This window comes from Metarhizium album, assembly GCF_000804445.1.
Source record: "Metarhizium album ARSEF 1941 chromosome Unknown scaffold_15, whole genome shotgun sequence".
Lineage (NCBI taxonomy): Eukaryota > Fungi > Ascomycota > Sordariomycetes > Hypocreales > Clavicipitaceae > Metarhizium > Metarhizium album.
In genome coordinates, this window is record NW_024467589.1 from 66,266 (window position 1) to 86,217 (window position 19,952).

General features: G+C 57.7%; 6 protein-coding genes across 6 annotated transcripts; 3 read left to right on the forward strand and 3 right to left on the reverse strand.

Moving 5' to 3' along the window:
• Positions 1-4,451: 4,451 nt before the first annotated feature.
• MAM_05650 (uncharacterized protein) lies at positions 4,452-7,809 on the forward strand (the record flags this gene model as incomplete). The annotated part of the gene is made up of 5 exons (XM_040824448.1): positions 4,452-4,898; positions 5,171-5,231; positions 5,466-6,439; positions 6,520-6,651; positions 6,715-7,809. 5 exons carry the CDS (start codon positions 4,452-4,454, stop codon positions 7,807-7,809), a joined length of 2,709 nt encoding a protein of 902 aa, XP_040677427.1.
• Positions 7,810-8,642: 833 nt separating this feature from the next.
• On the reverse strand, positions 8,643-10,039 carry MAM_05651 (heterogeneous nuclear ribonucleoprotein HRP1; the record flags this gene model as incomplete). Its single annotated transcript, XM_040824449.1, has 3 exons — positions 8,643-9,698; positions 9,779-9,942; positions 10,003-10,039. 3 exons carry the CDS (start codon positions 10,037-10,039, stop codon positions 8,643-8,645), a joined length of 1,257 nt encoding a protein of 418 aa, XP_040677428.1.
• Positions 10,040-11,360: 1,321 nt separating this feature from the next.
• Positions 11,361-11,748, reverse strand: MAM_05652 (heterogeneous nuclear ribonucleoprotein HRP1; the record flags this gene model as incomplete). Its single annotated transcript, XM_040824450.1, has 2 exons — positions 11,361-11,643; positions 11,705-11,748. The coding sequence occupies 2 exons, from the start codon at positions 11,746-11,748 to the stop codon at positions 11,361-11,363; spliced, it is 327 nt and encodes a 108-aa protein (XP_040677429.1).
• Positions 11,749-12,684: 936 nt separating this feature from the next.
• MAM_05653 (Rab-GAP/TBC domain protein) lies at positions 12,685-15,003 on the forward strand (the record flags this gene model as incomplete). The annotated part of the gene is made up of 6 exons (XM_040824451.1): positions 12,685-12,798; positions 12,846-12,870; positions 12,958-13,171; positions 13,256-13,701; positions 13,790-14,655; positions 14,746-15,003. 6 exons carry the CDS (start codon positions 12,685-12,687, stop codon positions 15,001-15,003), a joined length of 1,923 nt encoding a protein of 640 aa, XP_040677430.1.
• Positions 15,004-15,557: 554 nt separating this feature from the next.
• Positions 15,558-17,453, reverse strand: MAM_05654 (Lipopolysaccharide-modifying protein; the record flags this gene model as incomplete). Its single annotated transcript, XM_040824452.1, has 1 exon — positions 15,558-17,453. One exon carries the CDS (start codon positions 17,451-17,453, stop codon positions 15,558-15,560), a length of 1,896 nt encoding a protein of 631 aa, XP_040677431.1.
• Positions 17,454-18,417: 964 nt separating this feature from the next.
• MAM_05655 (NADH-ubiquinone oxidoreductase 20 kD subunit) lies at positions 18,418-19,233 on the forward strand (the record flags this gene model as incomplete). The annotated part of the gene is made up of 3 exons (XM_040824453.1): positions 18,418-18,430; positions 18,546-18,720; positions 18,783-19,233. 3 exons carry the CDS (start codon positions 18,418-18,420, stop codon positions 19,231-19,233), a joined length of 639 nt encoding a protein of 212 aa, XP_040677432.1.
• Positions 19,234-19,952: the final 719 nt, after the last annotated feature.

The window sequence follows — 19,952 nt, forward strand, 5'->3', positions numbered from 1 at the left end:
TTTTGGGCCGTTGGGACGGATGCTTGGGTGGCCTGTCGGGCTGATGGACGTTGATCAATGACGATGACGGTGGGCGATGGGCCATCCGTCGTCTGGGGACTGTCTACCTACCCTGTACCGCAGAGCGTCCCTCCTTTTCTGCCCGTGGTGATGGATTGTAGGCGGCTTTCCCTGGTGGGCATAAACTGGTATTGCTGTGTTGGTTCCTTGGTAGTACTTGGTAGTATCCGTATCTCTTTTCTTTTCTTTTCTTTTCTTCTCTTTTCGTCTCTTTTCTTTTCTAGTTACATTCATTTGGTGTCTTTCTTCTTGTTTTCTCTCTGTTCTGGGTTCATGCCATGCTGCAAGTCCCGGCAAACAGGCACGGCACCAGTCTTTGACTTGACCGGATGCGCCAGGTCGACGCGTCTTGTTTTGGTCGACCGGCAGCACCGAGACTAAAAATAGGCACCGGCAGGTGCTGGCAATGATGCGATTGATGAACGCTGTTTGCACTGACACGAGCTGATGAGTCTCAGTGTCACGCTCACGCGCCCACACAGTCAGCCTCGCCCTTGACGCACCTGCAAAGTAGACTCGGCACGTAGAGGCCCTCGTCAAACATGAAGGTGCACTCTCGTGTCAGCCTGACATGGACGTTGACTTGCCACCATGGCGATGCACCCTCCTGCATCTCACTCATCACAGTCTCATTGGCATCCCGGAAAATCGGGAAGGAACGACACAGGCTCCCGCTTTCCGAAGTGCGCGCGCGAACGTCAAGCGGGTCGACTCGACGTGGACATTGCGACGTGCCAAAACGTCTTCGTCCAGCAACAGCACGAGGAGTCAATGCCACTCTGCCCAGCGGTGGTCGTAAACTTCTTGCTTCCGCCCGCTACCCTTGGTGGATGATGCCTCCACCCGTCCCAAGTTGGTGGAAGCCGGCCGCAAAGACAGGGAAGAGAATATGCAAACACCCTCCATCTGGAAGCCGGGCCCTGGTGCTTCGAATTCAGTCCGGCCTACCTTGGACATGTCCACACCAATCCCACCCCTTCGACTGCTTCGCTCATGATACTGGTTGAACAGGCGCCGCTCAACGTGGCAGCCCTGACGGCAGCCCTGGGTAGCAGCGGCGAGCATGCCTGACACACAGCCCGTTGACTCGATGGCCTATGTCTGGCATGGCTCGATGGTTCCCATCCGGCTTCCTGCTCTATGGGGAAAGATCCAGAGCTGACGGCTAGACCCTTGCCGGTTGCTTCCAGAATTGTCCATCTGGACCGACCACGCGCGATGGGTCATGTTGGAAACACAGATATTGGCCCGGTTATTGACTGGCTCAGCCGCTGGCCGTGTCCATCTATCCGTACTCGCCGATCAACCAGCCGGGGCGAGTTCTGATACAGTTCGACAGTCCAACGCTTGTTCTCCAAGAGGTCACGCACTGACGACTAGTAGCCCAGGTACTGCATAGACACGGCCTGCAGTACTTCGTACTCCGTACGGAGTACGTGTGCGTGCTTTACAACGAGCGACAATTCCCCGATGCCCTTGTTCGTTCCATGACGCCGATGGGGCAGAAACGTGTCCTCGGCACCAGCGCGCCCCCCCAGCTTGAAGCTCAGCGCCTGGCTTCCTCCTAACATTGGCCTGTGCCATGGCCTGTGGCATGCGTCGGCAGCCATGGCATCCTCGAAAGCGGAGGTGCAAAAATGACATCCCCGCGACAACCCCTCGCAAAAAATCCTTGGACCACGACCAGAGTAAGCGGGCTGGCAAGTCGCTTTTCAACTCTCGCACACTTCCCGCTTATCTGGGCGAGGGGGCGAGACAATGGGGATCTCCGCGCAGCTCGGCCAACAATCAGCGAAACTCGAAGAAGGAGAGACAGAGAGAGACATGATGGACAAGGAACGCCGAAACGGCCAACGGGAGAAACAGAGCATGTGTGTGTGTGCGTGTTTGCTGTTTTTGACCTCACAACGTGGGCAGACGGTCCGTCATGTACACCGCCGGGGTTCAGTGAACGTTAGCTCCGGTCTCATCACGTAGCAGTGGGCTACGAAAACGAATTACGCAAAGCGACGTGCCAGGCCAATAGCCGTCCGGAATCTGGCTTGTTGTTTCATGGCGACTCGTCCCAACTGCATTTCTCCAAGGTCACCAGCTACTTAGGCAAGCCAGATCCACATTACGGAGTAATACATAGTCCGTCATGCGGCAAAATATCTTACACACGGGCTTGGCCGGCGCAGTCGCGTCGTCACACGTTGATTGGTGCACAATCTCACCCTCGTCCGCCAAGATGGACCTGCGAAAAGACGCCTTCGTTCGTCTGATTCGACTGTCGATCTTCTGACTTGCGTCTGCCAGCCTGACACGGAGCACTTAGTACACCCCGTTAAGCAGGGCAGGCCAATCGACTCCTTGTCTTGTGCGAGAAACCAAGCATGCAGGCGCCCTGCCAACTTTCCCCATGATTTTCGCGGGAGATTCACGCTTTCCCACGGGCATGCCTTTGATTCTCTTTTCCTTGCGGCCCTTCTTTCCGCTAGCCTCCCGAGCCAATTTCCACTGCGCTCTGCTCCCGGCTTTTTGCCCATGTCCTGCAGCAGGGATCATGACGATCACGGCCCGTTGGAACTGGCAAGGCGTGTCACATCCAGGACATCATCACTACTGCGTGTTCCGCGCCGCGTGCTCAGGTCCGGAATCACGAGTTAGGGTTACATTTCCAACATCAGCACCAGCCCTCTATGTTTCCGAGAATGCCGTGCGCCCTTGGCTGCGGACACGCAAGCTGCGTCCACCGCCAACCTCGCCTGCCCCTTATTACGCGCACAGAATCCGACGCGAGGGTCCTCCGGTATTGGAAACCGCAGACGGGGCACGGATGATCAACAGCTGTGTGCACCCCTAGTAATATGCCCAAATACCTCTGCTCCGAGGTTCTGGGTTCTGTTGGTTGATTACACCGTCGCACCCTTCCAAACACCATCATTCAGCTCTCCCCATCACCCTCGTCCAGCCCCGTGTTCCGCTGACCCAAGCGGCTTGCCAACCCTCGCAGCCACCGACGCCGTGCCTTGGGTTCGACCCTCCATCCTGCCCATAACTTGAGCTCCGGCGGCTTTTCAGCGCTGTCGTTATGCCCCACTGAGCTTGGTCACACTTGACGCCATACCCGCCACGACCGCGGAACGCCACGTCTGGTGCCCGCAGTCAAGGTCCAGCACTGACAGCTCTTACGGAGTACTCGGTGGTCAGTTTGTCTGCACATCTCGAGCGACTGCTCAAGCGTGGATGCCATCATGGCCAGTCATGTGTGTTCATGAGCATTGCTGCGCAAGATACCGAGCACAGAGGAGGTAGTGACGAACCGTGGCCCGGGGGGGGGGGGGGGAGCTGTTGTGGCGTCTGTAGAGCAGAGTGAGTTCCCATCGAGCTACGGAGTATGGTTGGCCAGGCTCATATTACGGTCAGTCAGACAGCCATTGGCCAGCCAGACCTTGGACCGTTCCAACAGAAGGGGACCAAGCAATATGGACGTCTTTATCGAGTCGACCCCCGGGCCAACAACGAGCAGGTGGTTCGATCAGGAGTCAGGACGAGGCTGGATATGTATTTCCTTGCCCCTATTCCTCTCGCGACCCCTACATTAGTACTTGGCTCACGAGTCGCGGGTAGGATGCACGTAGCCCGTTTCCGCCGGGTTGGTTCACCTCCACTGAGGCTGCTCTTACATCTTACGCTGTCAGCCTCGACAAGGATCGCCCAACAAGAACTCGAGGGCGGCGGTCTGCTTTTCGTTTCCCCAGTTGTCAGCAACCCGTAGCCCGCTCTACACCATATTCGTCACAGAACGCGACTTGTTCCCTTCCTCAGGCGGCGTGGGCCATGTACATGGTAATCGTTCCTGCGGGCCTGGCTCAGCTGCCAGGCCTGTTGGGCCATGGCGCTGGGATGGATCAAGGGTCATCTTCCGTCTCGTTCGCAATGAGTTGCCTGGTCTCAACCCTCTTTTTTAAAATCCCGCCTGCTCACCTGTGATCAAGTAATCATGGCCTTCTTGTCCTGAATATTTCGCCAGGATATCTTTTGTGCGTTTCATCGCAGATGGGTCCTGTGTGTCATCTCAACATCCCAGTCGTCTCATGAGGCTGAAGACAACCTGTCCCGAGTCCTGGTCTGCCATACGCTCTTCTCCAAAGCTGCGTTCTCACCTCGTCTATTGAACAATATTGTTACATCAACCGGAGCCCGACCTTCACAGCCTCGGAGGTCACTTTGCTCTGGCTACTGGTCTCGGGAGATCTCTCCCAATATAGGTCCTGCCTGCTTACCTGAGGCTTCTTAACTTAGCAGCCGAGAAGGCTGTGCGAGGTCGTTGTTGATATTAGCATTCTCCGACGCAGGGCGCTCTCGGGCACTTGACACAGCTGCTTCCATCTTACTTGCCACCAACAATGGCCAGCCTTAGAAATATCATGAACGTCGATGCCGATGACGATCATGCCAGTAACTCTCATTCTTTAAAGACCATGGATGTAGGATCAAGATCATTACAACATCCGCCGGATGCTTCGACAGCCTCCATTCCGTACGGTCGAGGCTCGGACTACTCCATGACTGCGTCGCCGTCTCGCAGCCAAAGATTTACTCCTCCAACACGCTCCTCGCATTCGTTGCTGGTCGATCAACACCCGCCGGGCATGGCCTACGGCGGTTACCCAGGCAGTCGGCATCCTCACGATAGGCGCCCGAGCAACGCCAGCGCCGACTCTATGGATTCCCACTACGGTCAAGGACAAGTCTATGGGCATGGAACCGCTGGTGCCTTCTCCGCCACGCCAATGAGACCGTGCCCGCCTCAACAAGAGGTTCCCGTCAAACTGACCCCTATCACCGGAAGAGTGAGCAGAGCAAGGAAGGGAGTTCCAGTCCACACCTGTGATATCTGCCGTCCACCCAAGGTAGCGCTTGCAGCCTCTTTTCCTCGCATATGTGTGTTGGCTGACGTGTTGTGTGTGTGTGTGTGTTTTGGTTAGACTTTTACCCGAGCCGAGCACTTGAGGTTTGCTTCTTCTTCTTCTTGTCAAATGGTAGAGCAAGACGCCGTTTTTGCTAACCGGACCACGAAGACGCCATCAACTTAGCCATCAGCCGCCGGCTTTGCCCTGTACAGTTCCTGGATGTGACAAAATATTTCATCGGCGAGATCTCCTCGAGCGCCATCAACAACGACAGTAAGCAGTCCCACCTCCCGATTTCGCCAAAAAAGAGCCCTTTTCTTTCTTTATTAATTCCACCCAGTGACCAGGAAGATCGCGTGGGAAAGTCAAGTAATGGCCAATCGTCTAGTCCTTCCTTTTCCCAAGGAGGTAGCCGAAGACCACCCAGTTATCCTAGTTCTCCACCAGGATCATTGATTCAAGTTCAACAGTCGTATGGTAATACTTCACCGACCTCGTTGTCATCAGCGCCGACCCCGACCCTGTCGTTGCACTCTTCCCCATGGGCGTCACACTCGGCCAAGCCAACAGCGGTTCCCGTACGACACAGCCCAGACGAAATCACTATAGGCGGTATCAAAAGCGAGTATTTGGTGGAATCGGTGCCGAACATGCCAACGACCGCTGCGGCTGCGTTTGCAGAACAACTCCGAGTCATGCCCAGCCTAGCCAACGGCAACGGAAGCGCCTCGATTTGTGTTTCGACGATCCCTACTACCTCAATCACCTGGCCGGCCGGCCCGCGTATTACGACACCCTTATCGACAGCCTCTGGCCCCTTTTCAACGTCAGCCGTACTTTCACGGGGCAGTCAACGATCGTCCATGGCCGTTTCGAACAGTGCCTGGACCAGCCGCATTGATCAGCCAACATCCAGGGTCATGCCAGCAGCTGTGATGGCCACGGGAGGGTATGCTGCCTACGGGTATGGCCCTTCCGCTCCGCAGTCATATTCCTCCATTTACGATGACGAGTCGACTGTTGGCATTCCCGGATATGGAGAAACGCCAGGGCTCTATGGACCTCATGTTCCCGCTCCCAGCATGCGCATGTCCCCTCAACTAGTCGTTGGCCAGTCATCGGAGACAATGGTCACAACCTCGGCACCACTGCCAACGGATCGTGTCGTCAACCCTCTGCCGTGTCCACCGGAGCCGATTTCGAGGCTGGGCTTGCTAGCTCAGGGCTTCATGCCTGTGTCATTAAATCGGGAAGCTCGGAGTGCCCTGCCAAACTATATCGACATCTTCTGGGATAAGGTGTACCCTCTCTATCCCATTATTCACAAATCAACGGTGGAGGATGGTGCGGGCGCCGTCCCAGAGCATGTAGACGTTTTGCGGTGTGCCATGGCCGCACTCGCGACGCAGTTTCTGGGCCACAGAGAACATCGCATCAACGGCAGTCAACTACACTCTTATGCCTGGCACAAATCAAAAACCGTGGGTGTAACCTTCTTCCCTGCTTGCTTTTTCATACCCGATAGCCTCCCCATGAGCTAACTTGGGATGCGTGAATCAAGTTTACAGAGTCAGCCACATGGTCTTTACCGGCCATGCAAACCGTCCTGCTCTGCGAGTACTACGCCAGATTCCGAGGGCGACACAAGGATGACTATCAACCCTCGTCGCGATTCCTCACCCTATGTCAAACGGTAGGCGGCGGTTGTTGCCAAGCCACGCTTGGAGCTATAAGCTGACGTATAAATGTTTCATAGGTGTCCGGGTACTGCTCTGGGACTATTCCGCAACCATCTGGCGGCAACACCGAGCGCTGGAACGCGTGGGTGTACATTGAATCGTGTCGGAGACTGTTGGCTGCTTGCTTTCTCCTCAGCGTTCACGGCATGTGCTATCATGAGCAGCCGTATTCCACCGTTTTGGGCTTGGACAGCCTGGCCTCATCAAAACTTCACATTACTTTATCCGGGAGCACGACGAGCCTCTGGGAGGCCAGGAATGCCGAGGCATGGGCTGCAATTGACACGTCGACCATGATGTTGACCACGATTGGCGACTTGATGGAGAATCCGAACTTGGCAACCACGGAAGCAACCCCGGCATTTGACGTGTCCCTCGTCATTGCGGCCCACGCGCTTCTGCTGCCAACCCGACAAAGCCGTCAGGAGGTGGGCCTGACGCGAGATGTGTCGGGTTTCAACAGCAACGATCTGCCCATGTCGAAATCCTTTAACCGCCGGCCAGGCGCCAACGCTTATCTCGCTTTACACTACACGCCGCTGCACGTTCTGCTGGCTGTCTCGGGCGACAGCTGGGTTTTCAACAAGAAGATACCCGACGCGAGCCTGTTTGCCGAGTACAAACAAAAGTTGGGCCGGTGGCGAGACTCGGGCACGTCTGCAATCGCAACCGTCTTCGCAGCCCGAGCCGTTCGAGACTTCCTGGACCTCTCGGACAAGTTGGGGCGGAACCCGGCCAAGGCCAGCAGCGCCTCCCACGGCGTGACAGCCTGCACGGACATCTCGGACTACTGGGGGTTGTACGTCTGCACCCTCATCTGCTGGGCATTCGGGCATGTTGGCAAACGGACAACCCCGACGACGGCGACGGCGACGACGACGGGCAAGCGGCTCCCCGCGCGGACCAGAGCCATCAACTGGATCCGCACGGTGGCCGAACTCGAACCCGGCCAGCTGCAGGCCCTGCCCAGGCGGGAGGACTCGCAGGCCATTGTGGGCTTTGTTCGAGATGTCCTGGAGAAGGACTGTCTCGGCGGGCGAAACATCCTCTTCGCAGACTCGGTCGGGGTTCTTCGAAAGCTGGAGGAGGTGGACAACTGGAGCTGGTTCTAGCCGGCCGTGTCTGATGACTGACGACCAAGCATGTACTTTTTTTCTTCTTTTTCTTTTTCTTGTCCCGCGTCGCCGGGGGCGCAGAACGGGCAAAGGGATGCTCCGTGCTCCCGCTCGCATCGGGCATTGTATTGTATTCGAGACTTTTTCATTGGGCCGTCGTTTGTGTAGTGTACTCTTCATCAGCGCGCGCTTCCAGGCATTTCAGGCACGGGGACGTGCAACGTAGAGTTGATTCGATTTCTTGTTTCGTGTCCAGGTCGGCGGAGGTGCCACCGGTAGACGATGAAGACATGTCCATGAATGCAAGCTGCGTGCCTACCCAGGCGCTGTCGAGTTGGCTCCCAGTCCAGGTCCGCGATGGCGATGGCTCGGATACTCTGCCGTGCCTGTCTCAGATACCGGCCGTGAGAGCCTGACAGACACCTACCCGTCCAATCTAGTCTCGGCATGCATCTATATCCGTCTGCGGACCGGTGCCGGGCGAGCGCGGTGCCAAGAATGATGGCGCCTCCGTGGCGACGCGGCCTGGCATGCATGGCCCGACGTCCGCAGGCACGCAACCGACGGGTGGATGCGTCGATGGCACAGAGTACACGGTACACGAGCTGTAAAGCCTAGCAGTTTCACGCATTCGACCGACGTGGCGGCGTCTCGAGTCTCCCTAGGTAGATGGTATAGTACATGGCTTCAATCTCCCGTCCTCTTCCCCTCCCTTGCTGTCGCCTCCAGCGGTCCAGCGGCCAGTGTCTTTTCAAAGGGGCCTCTGCCGGTCCCCCCTCCGCGTGTAGTATGGTGAGACGGGAGCAAGCTCGGAGACGTCATGCATGACCTCACCGAGCGTACGGGTGGTATCCTCTGCCGCCGCCACGGCCGCCGCCGCGGTAATTCGCGCCTGGACGACCTGCATTCTTGGGGCCCGTGGGGGCGTTGAGCGGCGCGGCGCCGCCGTGGCCGCCGTCCGCTGAGCCGTGGCCGCCACGACGATATCCTCCTGCGTCGGGCTGCGGGACGTCATCGTACATTCCTTCCCAGGAGGTTGGGCCGCCGCCGCCGCCGCCTCCGCGGCCGCCACCCATTCCGTAGCCGCCGCCGCCGCCTCCTCCTCCTCCTCCTCCTCTGCCGCCTCTCCTGCCGCCGGATGGGCCGCTGGGTGGTGGCTGGCTGAACTGGCCGTAGCCGCCTTGATCTGATTGTGTTGGCGAGCCTGGCCCCTGCTGCTGCTGCTGCTGCTGCTGGTGATGGTTCTGTTGTTGCATCATCTGCTGCTGCTGCATCATCTGCTGCATCTGCTGCATCATCTGGGGGTTCATGTTGCTGCCCATCATGCCCTGCGGGTTGTTCCCGCCGCCGCGGCCCATCATCTGCTGCATCTGCTGCATCTGCACCATCTGCTGCCACATGGCCGGGTTCATGTTCATGCCGCGGTTCATGGCCATCTGGCCCGTGACCATGGCGCAGTACTGCTGCATCCGTTGGAAGTACTGCGCCATGACCTGGGGCGTGATGCCGCTGTTGCCCATCTGCTGGCTCGTGCCCTGCCCGCCTGGCTGGTCGTCCTTCTTGAACTTGCTGCGCTTGGCGGCCTCCTCCTCTTCCCGGAGATTGCCGCGCGGCTGTGCCCGTTTCACCTCGACGGGTTTGCCGTGAATCTCGAGGGGCACGTTGATGCACGCCTCGACGCCGGCCTCGCTCTCGAACGTCACGAAACCGAACCCTCTGGGACGCCCTGTGTCCTTGTCCATCATGAGCGTGGCGTCGACGACTCGTCCGAACTGCGCAAAGTAGTCTCGAAACTCTTGATCCGTCGTCTCTTGGCTGACGCCACCGACAAAGATCTTGCTCGTCTTTTCCTGCTCGTCTCTCGGTATGGCTCTCTTGGGGTCAATCTGGGGGGGGGGGCTTTCATTAGGGCAATGTTCACAGTATACGGCGCATACGTAGCCTCGTGCGAGAAGGACCGACTCACAATCTTGCCGTCCAAAAAGTGCTCCTTGACCATGACGATGTTCACAGTCTTGGCATCCTTGAAGGTCAGAAATCCAAACCCACGAGATCGTCCGGTGCTACTGTCACGCATGACGGTGCATTCGACAACTTCGCCAAATTGCTCAAAGTACTCTCGTAGTGATTCTGGTCCGCCGGGTTAGAAGGCTCCCCTCTGCTGATACCGCAAGACGCTTTTCAACTCACGGTCGGTGGTCTCCCAATTCAGCCCGCCAATGAACATTTTTCTAAGCACATGATCAGCCGTCGTCTCATACGCACAGAAAGCAATTGTGCTGTGCACACAAACAGCACCGGTGCAAAAACAACAACAAAGGGACGATAGGCAACAAACAGGGTCCGTCAGAACACAAGGGCAGTCGTTCAAGACATGATTGTCGGCCGCTTTTGGCAGGATGGGCCCGAGTACAGGCCGTCTCTGCATCAGGCCGGCTTGGTGAGCGGGAGTACAGGGCAGAGAATAGATCATCGCCGACGAAACCCGGCATGTCGTGGAGCGGACCCCGGACAAGTCCGTCCGGACATGTTGGCATAACCTTTGTCGCCGCGCTTGCATCTCACATGCCGTGTGAGCCATGTGACTTGGCCTGGTCGCAGGAATCGGAGGCGTTCATGACAGTAGGCTCTGATAGTCGGCCACGGGAGACGGAGGGAGACAGAGACGTGGCGGTAAAGGCGGAGCCAATGTCGCAGCAAAGTGCGCGACAAAGGCAGCCAACACGACGACAAGGCCACAGAATGCCAACATGGAATGCCCAATGCTATGTCCCTTCTGTCGATTCTGTCTTTTCTTTTCTTTCTGTTCTGCTTCTGTCTGGTTTCGAATTGTGCTATCGTCTGGCTCTTCTCCTCTGAACTGTACTGTCTGGACCATACTGACTGTCTCATGCTAGTTATGCTCTAACCCTGAGCGCTAGTCGCCGTCAATCTAGCGGCTACAGCTTTCGAAGGTGTACGAAACCCGCATCAAGGAGTTCCAGATATCCCGTTGCTGATGGCTATAAAAGACAAGGCGGCGCCCTGAGATAGACTAGAGTCGGCTGCTTGTGCTTTCGATCATCTCCATAGGAAGAAAAATACACTCCAGTGTCTTTCCTTGTTTCCTCTTCTCTTTTCCGCAAGTTCGCAAAACTCTCTTCTCTGCCTTTTGTAGACTCATCACACGCCTTGTTGTCCTGTGGTGTCCAACCCGTAGGTGGTGGCACTCGGTACTAGTCATACTTCCAAGACTAGAATGAAGCTTCCCTGTGGGGACGTGGAGAATATTTCTTGAGATATCTGCCAAACCAGCTAGTTGTCCCAGCGTCTATATTTCCACCCGAGTGAAGTCACCCGCTCAAACCTGTGCGGAGAAAACAGGCAGTCTACCCATGTACCAGCCCGACCAATTTGCCAATGGTCTCCATTTTGACCAGGACCACCAGCAGCCATCGACACGGGCCATAGTGTCAAGGGGCACGGAGAATGATGGTGCAGGAAAAAAAAAGAGGGGGGGGATATAGGAAAATATAGGAAATGGCATGCGCGTTAGGTTGCAACGAGACTTACCCATCATCTTTGGCGCTTGCCTTGTGAACAGTTCCATACGGAGGGGTCGACGAGCCGGTATCCTGGGGAGGAGCAGCGACAGCATTATTAGAGCCGCCTCCGAGGTTAAAGTCAACTTCGTCGTCATCTTCTTCTTCTCCGCCATCGTGATGCATGTGTTCGTTCTCGTTTGCATCGTTACTGGGTCGCGGCAACGACTTCTGCTGGTCATTGTCGGGCGGTTCCGCTACAGGTGCTGGGGCGGGGGGCCCCTTTGCGGATGTGTCGTTGTCATCGTAGCTAGAATCACGGTTAGTCAAAAGAGACGATCCAGTGCAGTCGTGTTATTTGTAGCGCATACAGGTCAGCAAAAAGGTCCTCTTCAAAATTCTCGGTTTCTGTCATGTTTGTGATTGTCAAAGGCCAAACAAGGACGGGCTGTAAGCAAGTCAGGAGGTCGAAGCGCTTGCAGGACTGCTCCAGGTGACGCCGGAATGCCAAGCGCAGTAGGTGACGCCGAGAAACGTAAGTAACAGTGACGTAAGCGTCTGCGGACAAGTATCAAGATGGCAAGACGCCCGGCGATATGCTACGGTTCACTCGATGATGGCGCGAGCTGCGTCGTCGATGGGATGCTGAAGGAGGTTGAGTGAAAAGTTGGAAGTGGTGCCCTAGGAATGGCGAGGAGCTGCGGAGTTGTCCGGCTCGCTGACTAAGACGGTCCGTGCCAGATTGGGCTTGGTGCTCCGGGGCTCCAGGGCTCCAGGGCAGCCTGGCAGACGAATAACTAAGTTATAATGTGGACCAGGACTCCAATTTGCAAGGGCGAGCTGCTCAGTGCCCAGCAAACGGCGTGGGTTGAATACATTTGTCACGTGTGAAAGTCGACTTGTTAAACAAGTTGTACAGCTTTAATTACGCAGCCTCAGCTGTGCAGAATTTTTGATTTTTTTGATAGACAATCCGATCCAACGATCGCCTGACGCGATGCCATTGACACGGCGTGCCGTTTGGAGGCAGGTGAGCTGTGGCGGGAGGCACATAGTGAGTGTTAGCGGGCGGCAGTGGGCGGCAGCGGGGAAGCCCCACTAATCTCAGCAGCCGGTGCCTTGCCACCACAGCGCGGGATCCACCAGACTCCAAAGTCAAAGTCCATTGAGCGTCCGTGACAACATCAAAGTCACTCACCCGTTGAACCGCCAACGTCCTCGCGCAACGAGGCTCTCTCCCGGCCTCACCCGCGCAATCTTCGCAGAATGAAGCGTCCATCTCGCCCTCTCGACGACCAACCGTGACTATGTGGTCGTCATCTGGCAGCGGCAAGAAGCCGGCAGCTGCAGTATGTCCCCCTCGTCGCCCCTCATCGCCCTCGTCGCACCTCGCTCGCCTGTCATGTCGTGGCATATCATCGACATCGACATCGACATCGTCATGGCCATCGACATCGACATCCCCGTCGGGCACATGCCTGCTGTTTCATCGCTTGCTAATAGCCCACCCAGCAGCCGCAGGAAATGGTCCAGGTCGGTATGTAGCCCAATCCATCCAATTTCTTGTCCAATCCTTGTTTCTTTGTGCAACTGTCCTGCTGATGCATAATGCCTTCGAGCACAGACCGCTCCGAGTACGCTGTCCCAGCTTCTTTGACTCTGCTCCGACCAGGCACACCAGACACTCATGACAGTTACAGATCAGCCTCCCCGTTTTGGCGACCTCCGGTTCGAGAACATGCTCCTAAGCGAAGTGTGACGTCGCCTGCAGGCCGCGATCCCAACTTCGTCGTGGGCGCAGCTTATTCGCATGCCGATATGCTCAAATTCGACTCATTGTAGGTGCTCCTGCTCGAGTCATGTCCGTCCTCTGTCCCCCATCGCGAGCCCGACATGATATTCTTACCTGCCCGTTTGATTAGAAGCCTCACCAGCAACCGACCCAGGACACCTCCTTCAAGTTCCGTCACCAAAGTCGGCCGCTCAGGTGAAGCAACCCCTCCGACACGAGGGTCAGCAGGCGGCGCCAGCTCTCCGCCCTTTAAAAGCTACATCAATTTTCTTTCCAACACCAACGATGACTGGAAAGCAGACGAAGATGAGATGCTCGGTTACGATGATGACGACGGCGACGACTTTGGGCTGCCCAGCCTGTCCAACATGAAGAGACGGTCTAGGAGGACGGCGACGCAAAACAAAACCAACGCCGGAGGTCTCACACCAGCATTGGATGGGTCGTTTGGCTTAGGGACAAGGCGCCATTCGAATAGTGCTGACATTGCTGTCGAGCGACCATCATTGACGTATCCCATGCCGAAAAAGAGCGAGGGCAAAATCCTGCGGCCGCAGTATAAAGACATTCTTCAAGGTAGCTCACCTCCCCCCTTCCTTTCCCTTGATAAACCAACGCCCCAGGGCACACCAGACTCTCGCGCTGACCACAAACAACAATATAGATCCCGCCAATGCCTTGCATCTCATCAATTACCCATCCACCTCCAGCGACGCAACCACGAAAGAAGCCGATGCCATCAACTCTCGAATCACCAGAATCAACAAGTTCAAGAAACTCCTCCAAGCGTCGTCCATATCACTACCCGACCTTCGAGCGCTGGCCTGGTCCGGAGTTCCCGAGGAAGTGCGCGCCATGACGTGGCAACTCCTCCTCAGCTACCTGCCGACCAACAGCGAAAGAAGGGTAGCGACGCTGGAGCGCAAGCGGAAAGAATACGTTGACGGCGTGCGACAGGCGTTTGAACGGGTCGGCCCCAACGTATCCTCAGCCGGTCGAGCACGGGGGCTGGACGAAGCCATCTGGCACCAAATCAGCATCGACATACCCCGAACAAACCCGCACATCGAGCTCTACAGCTACGAGGCGACGCAACGGTCTCTCGAGCGCATCCTGTACCTCTGGGCCGTGCGCCACCCGGCAAGCGGCTACGTCCAGGGCATCAACGACCTCGTCACGCCCTTCTTCCAGGTCTTTCTCGGGCTGTACATAGCCGACCCCAACATCGAGGCCGGCATGGACCCGGGCCAGCTGCCCAGGTCGGTACTCGACGCCGTGGAGGCCGACTCCTTCTGGTGCCTGACCAAGCTCCTCGACGGCATCCAAGACCACTACATCGTCGCGCAGCCCGGCATCCAGCGCCAGGTCGGGGCGCTGCGCGACCTCACGGCCCGCATCGACGCCACCCTCTCCAAGCACCTCGAGCAGCAAGGCGTCGAGTTTATCCAGTTCAGTTTCCGCTGGATGAACTGCCTCCTCATGCGTGAAATCAGCGTCAAGAACATCATCCGCATGTGGGACACGTACCTCGTACGTCTTGTTTCCTCCCTGTGTCTGTGTCTGTGTCTGTGTCTGTCTCCCCGCCAACATTCGTCATCTAACTACGTGACCGTGTAACAGGCCGAGGAGCAAGGCTTCTCCGAGTTCCACCTGTACGTCTGCGCCGCCCTCCTCGTCAAGTGGTCCGACAAGCTGGTCAGTATGGACTTTCAAGAAATCATGATGTTCCTCCAGTCGCTGCCCACCAAGACGTGGACAGAAAAGGACATTGAGCTGCTCCTCAGCGAGGCCTTTATCTGGCAGAGCCTGTACAAGGGGTCGGCCGCGCACCTGAAAGGCGGGCCTAGCAAGCCACTCCTCGCAAATCTCCAGCTGTAGAGGCGCCAGGATGGGGAACAGACACGACACGTCGCGGCGGCTGGGTGCTCTGCAGGGCTCGCTCTCATCACTGGACGTGCAACGGCGGGCGGGCAGGCGGGCGGGCGCGGGGGATATACGCGGCACCATATACAAGCAACGAGCATAGCCTGGTATTCTGTTGGCAATAGTTAAGGAACTCATATGAATTCACACCACCCATCTGTCTACTTTGCTTCGTTGGCCCCGTGTCATCCAAAGGGGAAAAAAAAAGGGGGTGTGGAAGCCCGAACCAGACCATCCAAAAGTCCAACAAACACTATTCAAGCCACTTGGATCCCTCCTCTCCCCCCCCGGGCAGTATGCTTACAAGGCATAAAACGGGGCGCCGGGGGAACAGAAAAAAAAAATAAAAGAGACCACGCCGAGACGCCCGTCCGAATGCTTATGCGCGATTAACCAACAGGGGACTGCGGGTGATTTCCAAAACAGAGATGAGGAAATACTCCTTGATGGAAAGGGGAAAAAAAAAAAGGGACGAAGCAACAACGCCATGACCAACTTGCGTCTTCCATTCACTCACCGGCCTTCTTGTTCGTCAAGTCATCGACGTAGCCGAGGGTGTGTCTGTTCTCGTCACACACCCTCGCCCACTCGAGCAGCAGCCGCCACACGTACAGCCCCATGTCTTCTCTGCGGAGGACCTTTTCGGCCCACGACTGGCCGTGCTCGGCGATGAAGCGGGCGGCGGCGTCCCCCGTCCCGTCGACGTCGGAGAGGAAGTCGAGGACGGGGTACAGGTCCTGAAAGGTGTTGTCGAACGGGACAAAGTGCACCCAGGGGGTGAGGCGGTCGTCGTGCCACTCTGCGTAGATGGTGGCCTTGAGAGGCAGGCTCGTGGAGCGGAGGAAGCCGCGGAACCGCGCCGAGAAGGAGTTGCCGTCGACGTCGGGGAGGAACTTGTACTGGTACTGCTGCCTCATGGGCAGATGCTCCCGCACCGAGAAGGCGTCGCTGTAAAAGGGGCAGTCCGAGGGCGGGCACAGCTTGACAAACGCCGCGTCGGCAATCTCGGCGGCAAAGGGGCCCAAGTTGCCGTCGCGGAGGCGTGGACTGGGATAGATGGACTCGGGGGGGCGCTCAAACGTCTTGGCCCGGACGCCGGACTTTTCGACCTGCGAGACGACGGTGCCGTTGAGCATCTGGACGAGGCGCTGGCGCTGGAAATGGTGCCAGTTGGGCTCTCGCGCGCGGCCGCCGGAGCTCTCGCCACGCCAGACGGCGGCGGTCCTCTTTCGATCCCACGACGGGCCGTGCGACTCGCCGCCAGAGTAGAACTCGCCCTGGTCGAGGTACATGGCGCCCGGGATGAGGATCTCGTTGTTGGTGGGGAGCTTGGACCCCCCAAACAGGGGGATGAGCTCTTCCGTGGAGGACAGGCTGATGGGCTCGATGAAGCTGCCGTGGAGCTGGCGCAGATGCGGCTGCAGGCAGGGATTTGAGGAGGCGGTGAAGTTTCGGACGTAGCCTCTGTAGGCGTAACTTGGTCTGTAGTCTTGCGGAAACTCGGCCGGCCCAGACATGTCGCGGACTTGCTCGACGCCAAAGGCTGGGGTGTCGGGGCCACACGTCTTGACAAATAGGTCCCAGTACTGGTGGCCGGGTCCGTGCCAGTGAGGATCGTAAGGATCGGGTTTGGCGGCGTCGACGGCGGCGAGTCCCGTGAACTCGGAGGTGGCGTTGCGAGGGTCAACCTTGCGTCTCTCCCTGGCTTCCCTTGCCACCAGGCTCGCAATGGTATCGTAGGGCACGAGAAGTCTGGGCTCGTCCATGTAGTTGATGGGCATGTCGACGTCGGGCAAGTGCTCGGCGAACTCGGCGACGAGAGCAGTCCACAGCTGCAGCCAAGGGACTCGGCCGGTGGTGTCTCCTTGGCCGGTGGCATTGCCATTGCGGACTCTGACCACGTGGTGCCAGGCACCAGCACGCTTCTTGGTCGATTCGGGGTCGAGGCCCCAAAAGGGAGCCAGGTCCTTGTATATCCTGTCAAAGTAGTCTTCGACAATGACGGCGTCGGCGCTCAGGGCCGCGCGGAACCATTTGTCGAAGCCGGGCGGAGGGTGCCGTCCTCGTCGGCTGCGATACTGCGCGGCAGCCGCGTCGAGGGCGAAGGTCCGTTTGGCGAGGAGGGCATTGTGACGGGCCATGGCCTCGACCATGAGCTGCCGGACAGGATGCCTGGTCGCGGCCCTGGTGTTGGTCCTGAGTGGAAGATGAACATTCCCAAGCTTGGCATCGTGCCAGAGCGTGAAGCTGGCGATGAACACCAAGATGATGATGATGACGGTCTTGTAGCGCAGGGCGAGACGGGACGGCCAGAGTCGGAGACGCAAGCGCTTCCAAGTCTTGGACGTGACCATGCCGGGCGTGTGGCGTTCAGCGTTCAGCGTCTGGTGTTGGGCATTGGGCATTTGACCATGAGTATATTCTTTTTTTTTCCCGATTTTTTTTTTCGCCCCCTTTCTCTCTTCTCTTTCCCTCGTGGTGCCGAAGCGATTTGGTCTGATGGGTTGTCCAAGAACAAGAACGAGATCGAGGACAAATGTCCGAATCGCGGTACTTGGTACTTGGAGCATGTACAGTGTACTACGCACTACTCGTGCAACGCCCCACTATTACAAGGCTCGCCAGGGCTCACCATGATGTACTACTGAGGTGCCCCGTGCCACGAGTCTGCGCAAGGCCGGCAGATAAGCTAGATAAGCTTATGTCAAGGCGCACCCGCTGGATGTTGATTGGCTCATCATACCCTCCCCTCGCATTCTGTGTTCCCCGTCGGAACGTCGGAACTGTTGCAGATTGCGCAGTCGTGGCACTTGAAACATATGGGATGCTTTGCCGTTGCTACCAACAGCACGCACCCAATACCATAATCCCGTCCAAAAAGAAAGCCATCCAGCTGGCCGTCCCCACAGACAGCGGCATAGCAGCGCTCGAGAAGAAGCTGGGATTTCGTCGCGACCCACCATAAACCACCACGTCAATTTTTCTCTTTTCCCACACGCGCACGCACACACGCGTATCTACGGAGTTACCTACTCCGTACTCCGCAGAAAATTCATCAAGACAAAAAGCCGCCGCTCGCTCGACCTCCACACCACCAGCCGCCTACAGGGTAGCCGGGTGGGATCCTCGGTCCTACCCGGGTAAACCTCGCACCCACCAGACCACATGAGCCAATCAGAACGGCCCTAATTCCCATCAGCGAGGCAAATCCACGACAAATTCAACGTCCCAAGACCTGACTGACGGTCATCGCCACACCTCCTCTCCCGACCTTCAACCTCGACGCCCGGCCCCGACGACCCCCTCGCGTAGAAGCCGTCGCCTACGCCCCCCGTCGAGATGCTCTCTTCATCACGGTCCGCGGCCTCCATGGCCCTGCGAGGTACGCCGCGAAGCCCAGCCGCCCCGTCAACTCCCCCCTCTCCTCCGCCCTCGCCGGCATAAACGCCCAACGCAAAACAAAACCCAAGAAAAGCTAACGCCCACCTCGCAAACAGTCAAGCCGGCAACGGCTGTGATGCCCTTCCGTGCGGCGTCCGCCCTGCCCATCGCCCACCGCCGAGACGCGAGCTCCCTGACCCCCCACGCTGCGGGATCGAGCCTCGCCAAGCCTCGCAAGGAAGTCCCTCTCCCCAGCGAAGAAGGCACCAAAGGCGTCGTCCAATATGCACTGTACGCCCTCTCCTCCCCGCGCCCTGGCCTGATCTAACGCCGGAACCCGCCGGGACGCGCAGAACCACGCTCGACGTCGTCGCCAACTGGGCCCGGCAATCGTCCCTCTGGCCCATGACCTTTGGCCTGGCCTGCTGCGCCGTCGAAATGATGCACCTCTCGACGCCGCGCTACGACCAGGACCGCCTGGGCATCATCTTCCGCGCCTCCCCCCGCCAGTCCGACGTCATGATCGTCGCCGGCACCCTCACCAACAAGATGGCCCCCGCCCTGCGCCAGGTCTACGACCAGATGCCCGACCCGCGATGGGTCATCTCCATGGGCAGCTGCGCCAACGGCGGCGGCTACTACCACTACAGCTACAGCGTCGTCAGGGGCTGCGACCGCATCGTTCCTGTCGACATCTACGTCCCCGGCTGCCCGCCCACCAGCGAGGCCCTCATGTACGGCATATTCCAGCTGCAGAGGAAGATGCGCAACACCAAGATCACGCGCATGTGGTACAGGAGGTAAAAAAAGGGGACGCGGAACTCGGGGGGAAACAAGCCGAGACGTTTCGTCAGAGAGTGCCGTCGGTAGCTCCCGTCCCGACACGGGCTCGTCGGGGGAGGCGAGCAATAAAATGACCTTGCATATAATATAGCCCATTCTTGCTGGGCTGGACCTGGAAGGCGGGGGGGTCCGGTGCGGTCACAGCAGTTTTGGCAAAGTTTCCGACTTTCCCATGTTCGCCAAAGTGTACACGGTTGTCAAGATAGACCGACTCTGCAATACGAATTTGTACAAACACCATTCGAGGCAGTGCTCTCTCCTCTGCGTGGTGCCATTCCCATCATCCCGAATACCTTGCTCGTCACGGCCTGGTCCTCTTTTCACCACCCATCGCAAAACGAGACACATGTGCCCCCTGATCGTGTCGTCTTGTGCACTCTCGTCGTGATTCAACGGGGAGCTGAACGTACGTGGCGGTTCCACGGACCGACATTTGAAAACAAGCCACGCAATGTTTCCGGAACTGCCGCATGCCCATACTCATACCTGCGCAGACAATCCGTTTGGGCAAGTTACTGGTGCGCGTCCTCGGTGCCTGCCGGTTCACTCTAATGGCGGGGGGTTTTTGATAAGCACTCTCTCACGGGCACTGCAGTCACCGCGCGCAAAAGAATCTACTTCGCTGCCACTCTCCGTGTTTCATACGTCGTGCTGATTTGTAAATAATTTATGCCTGTGCT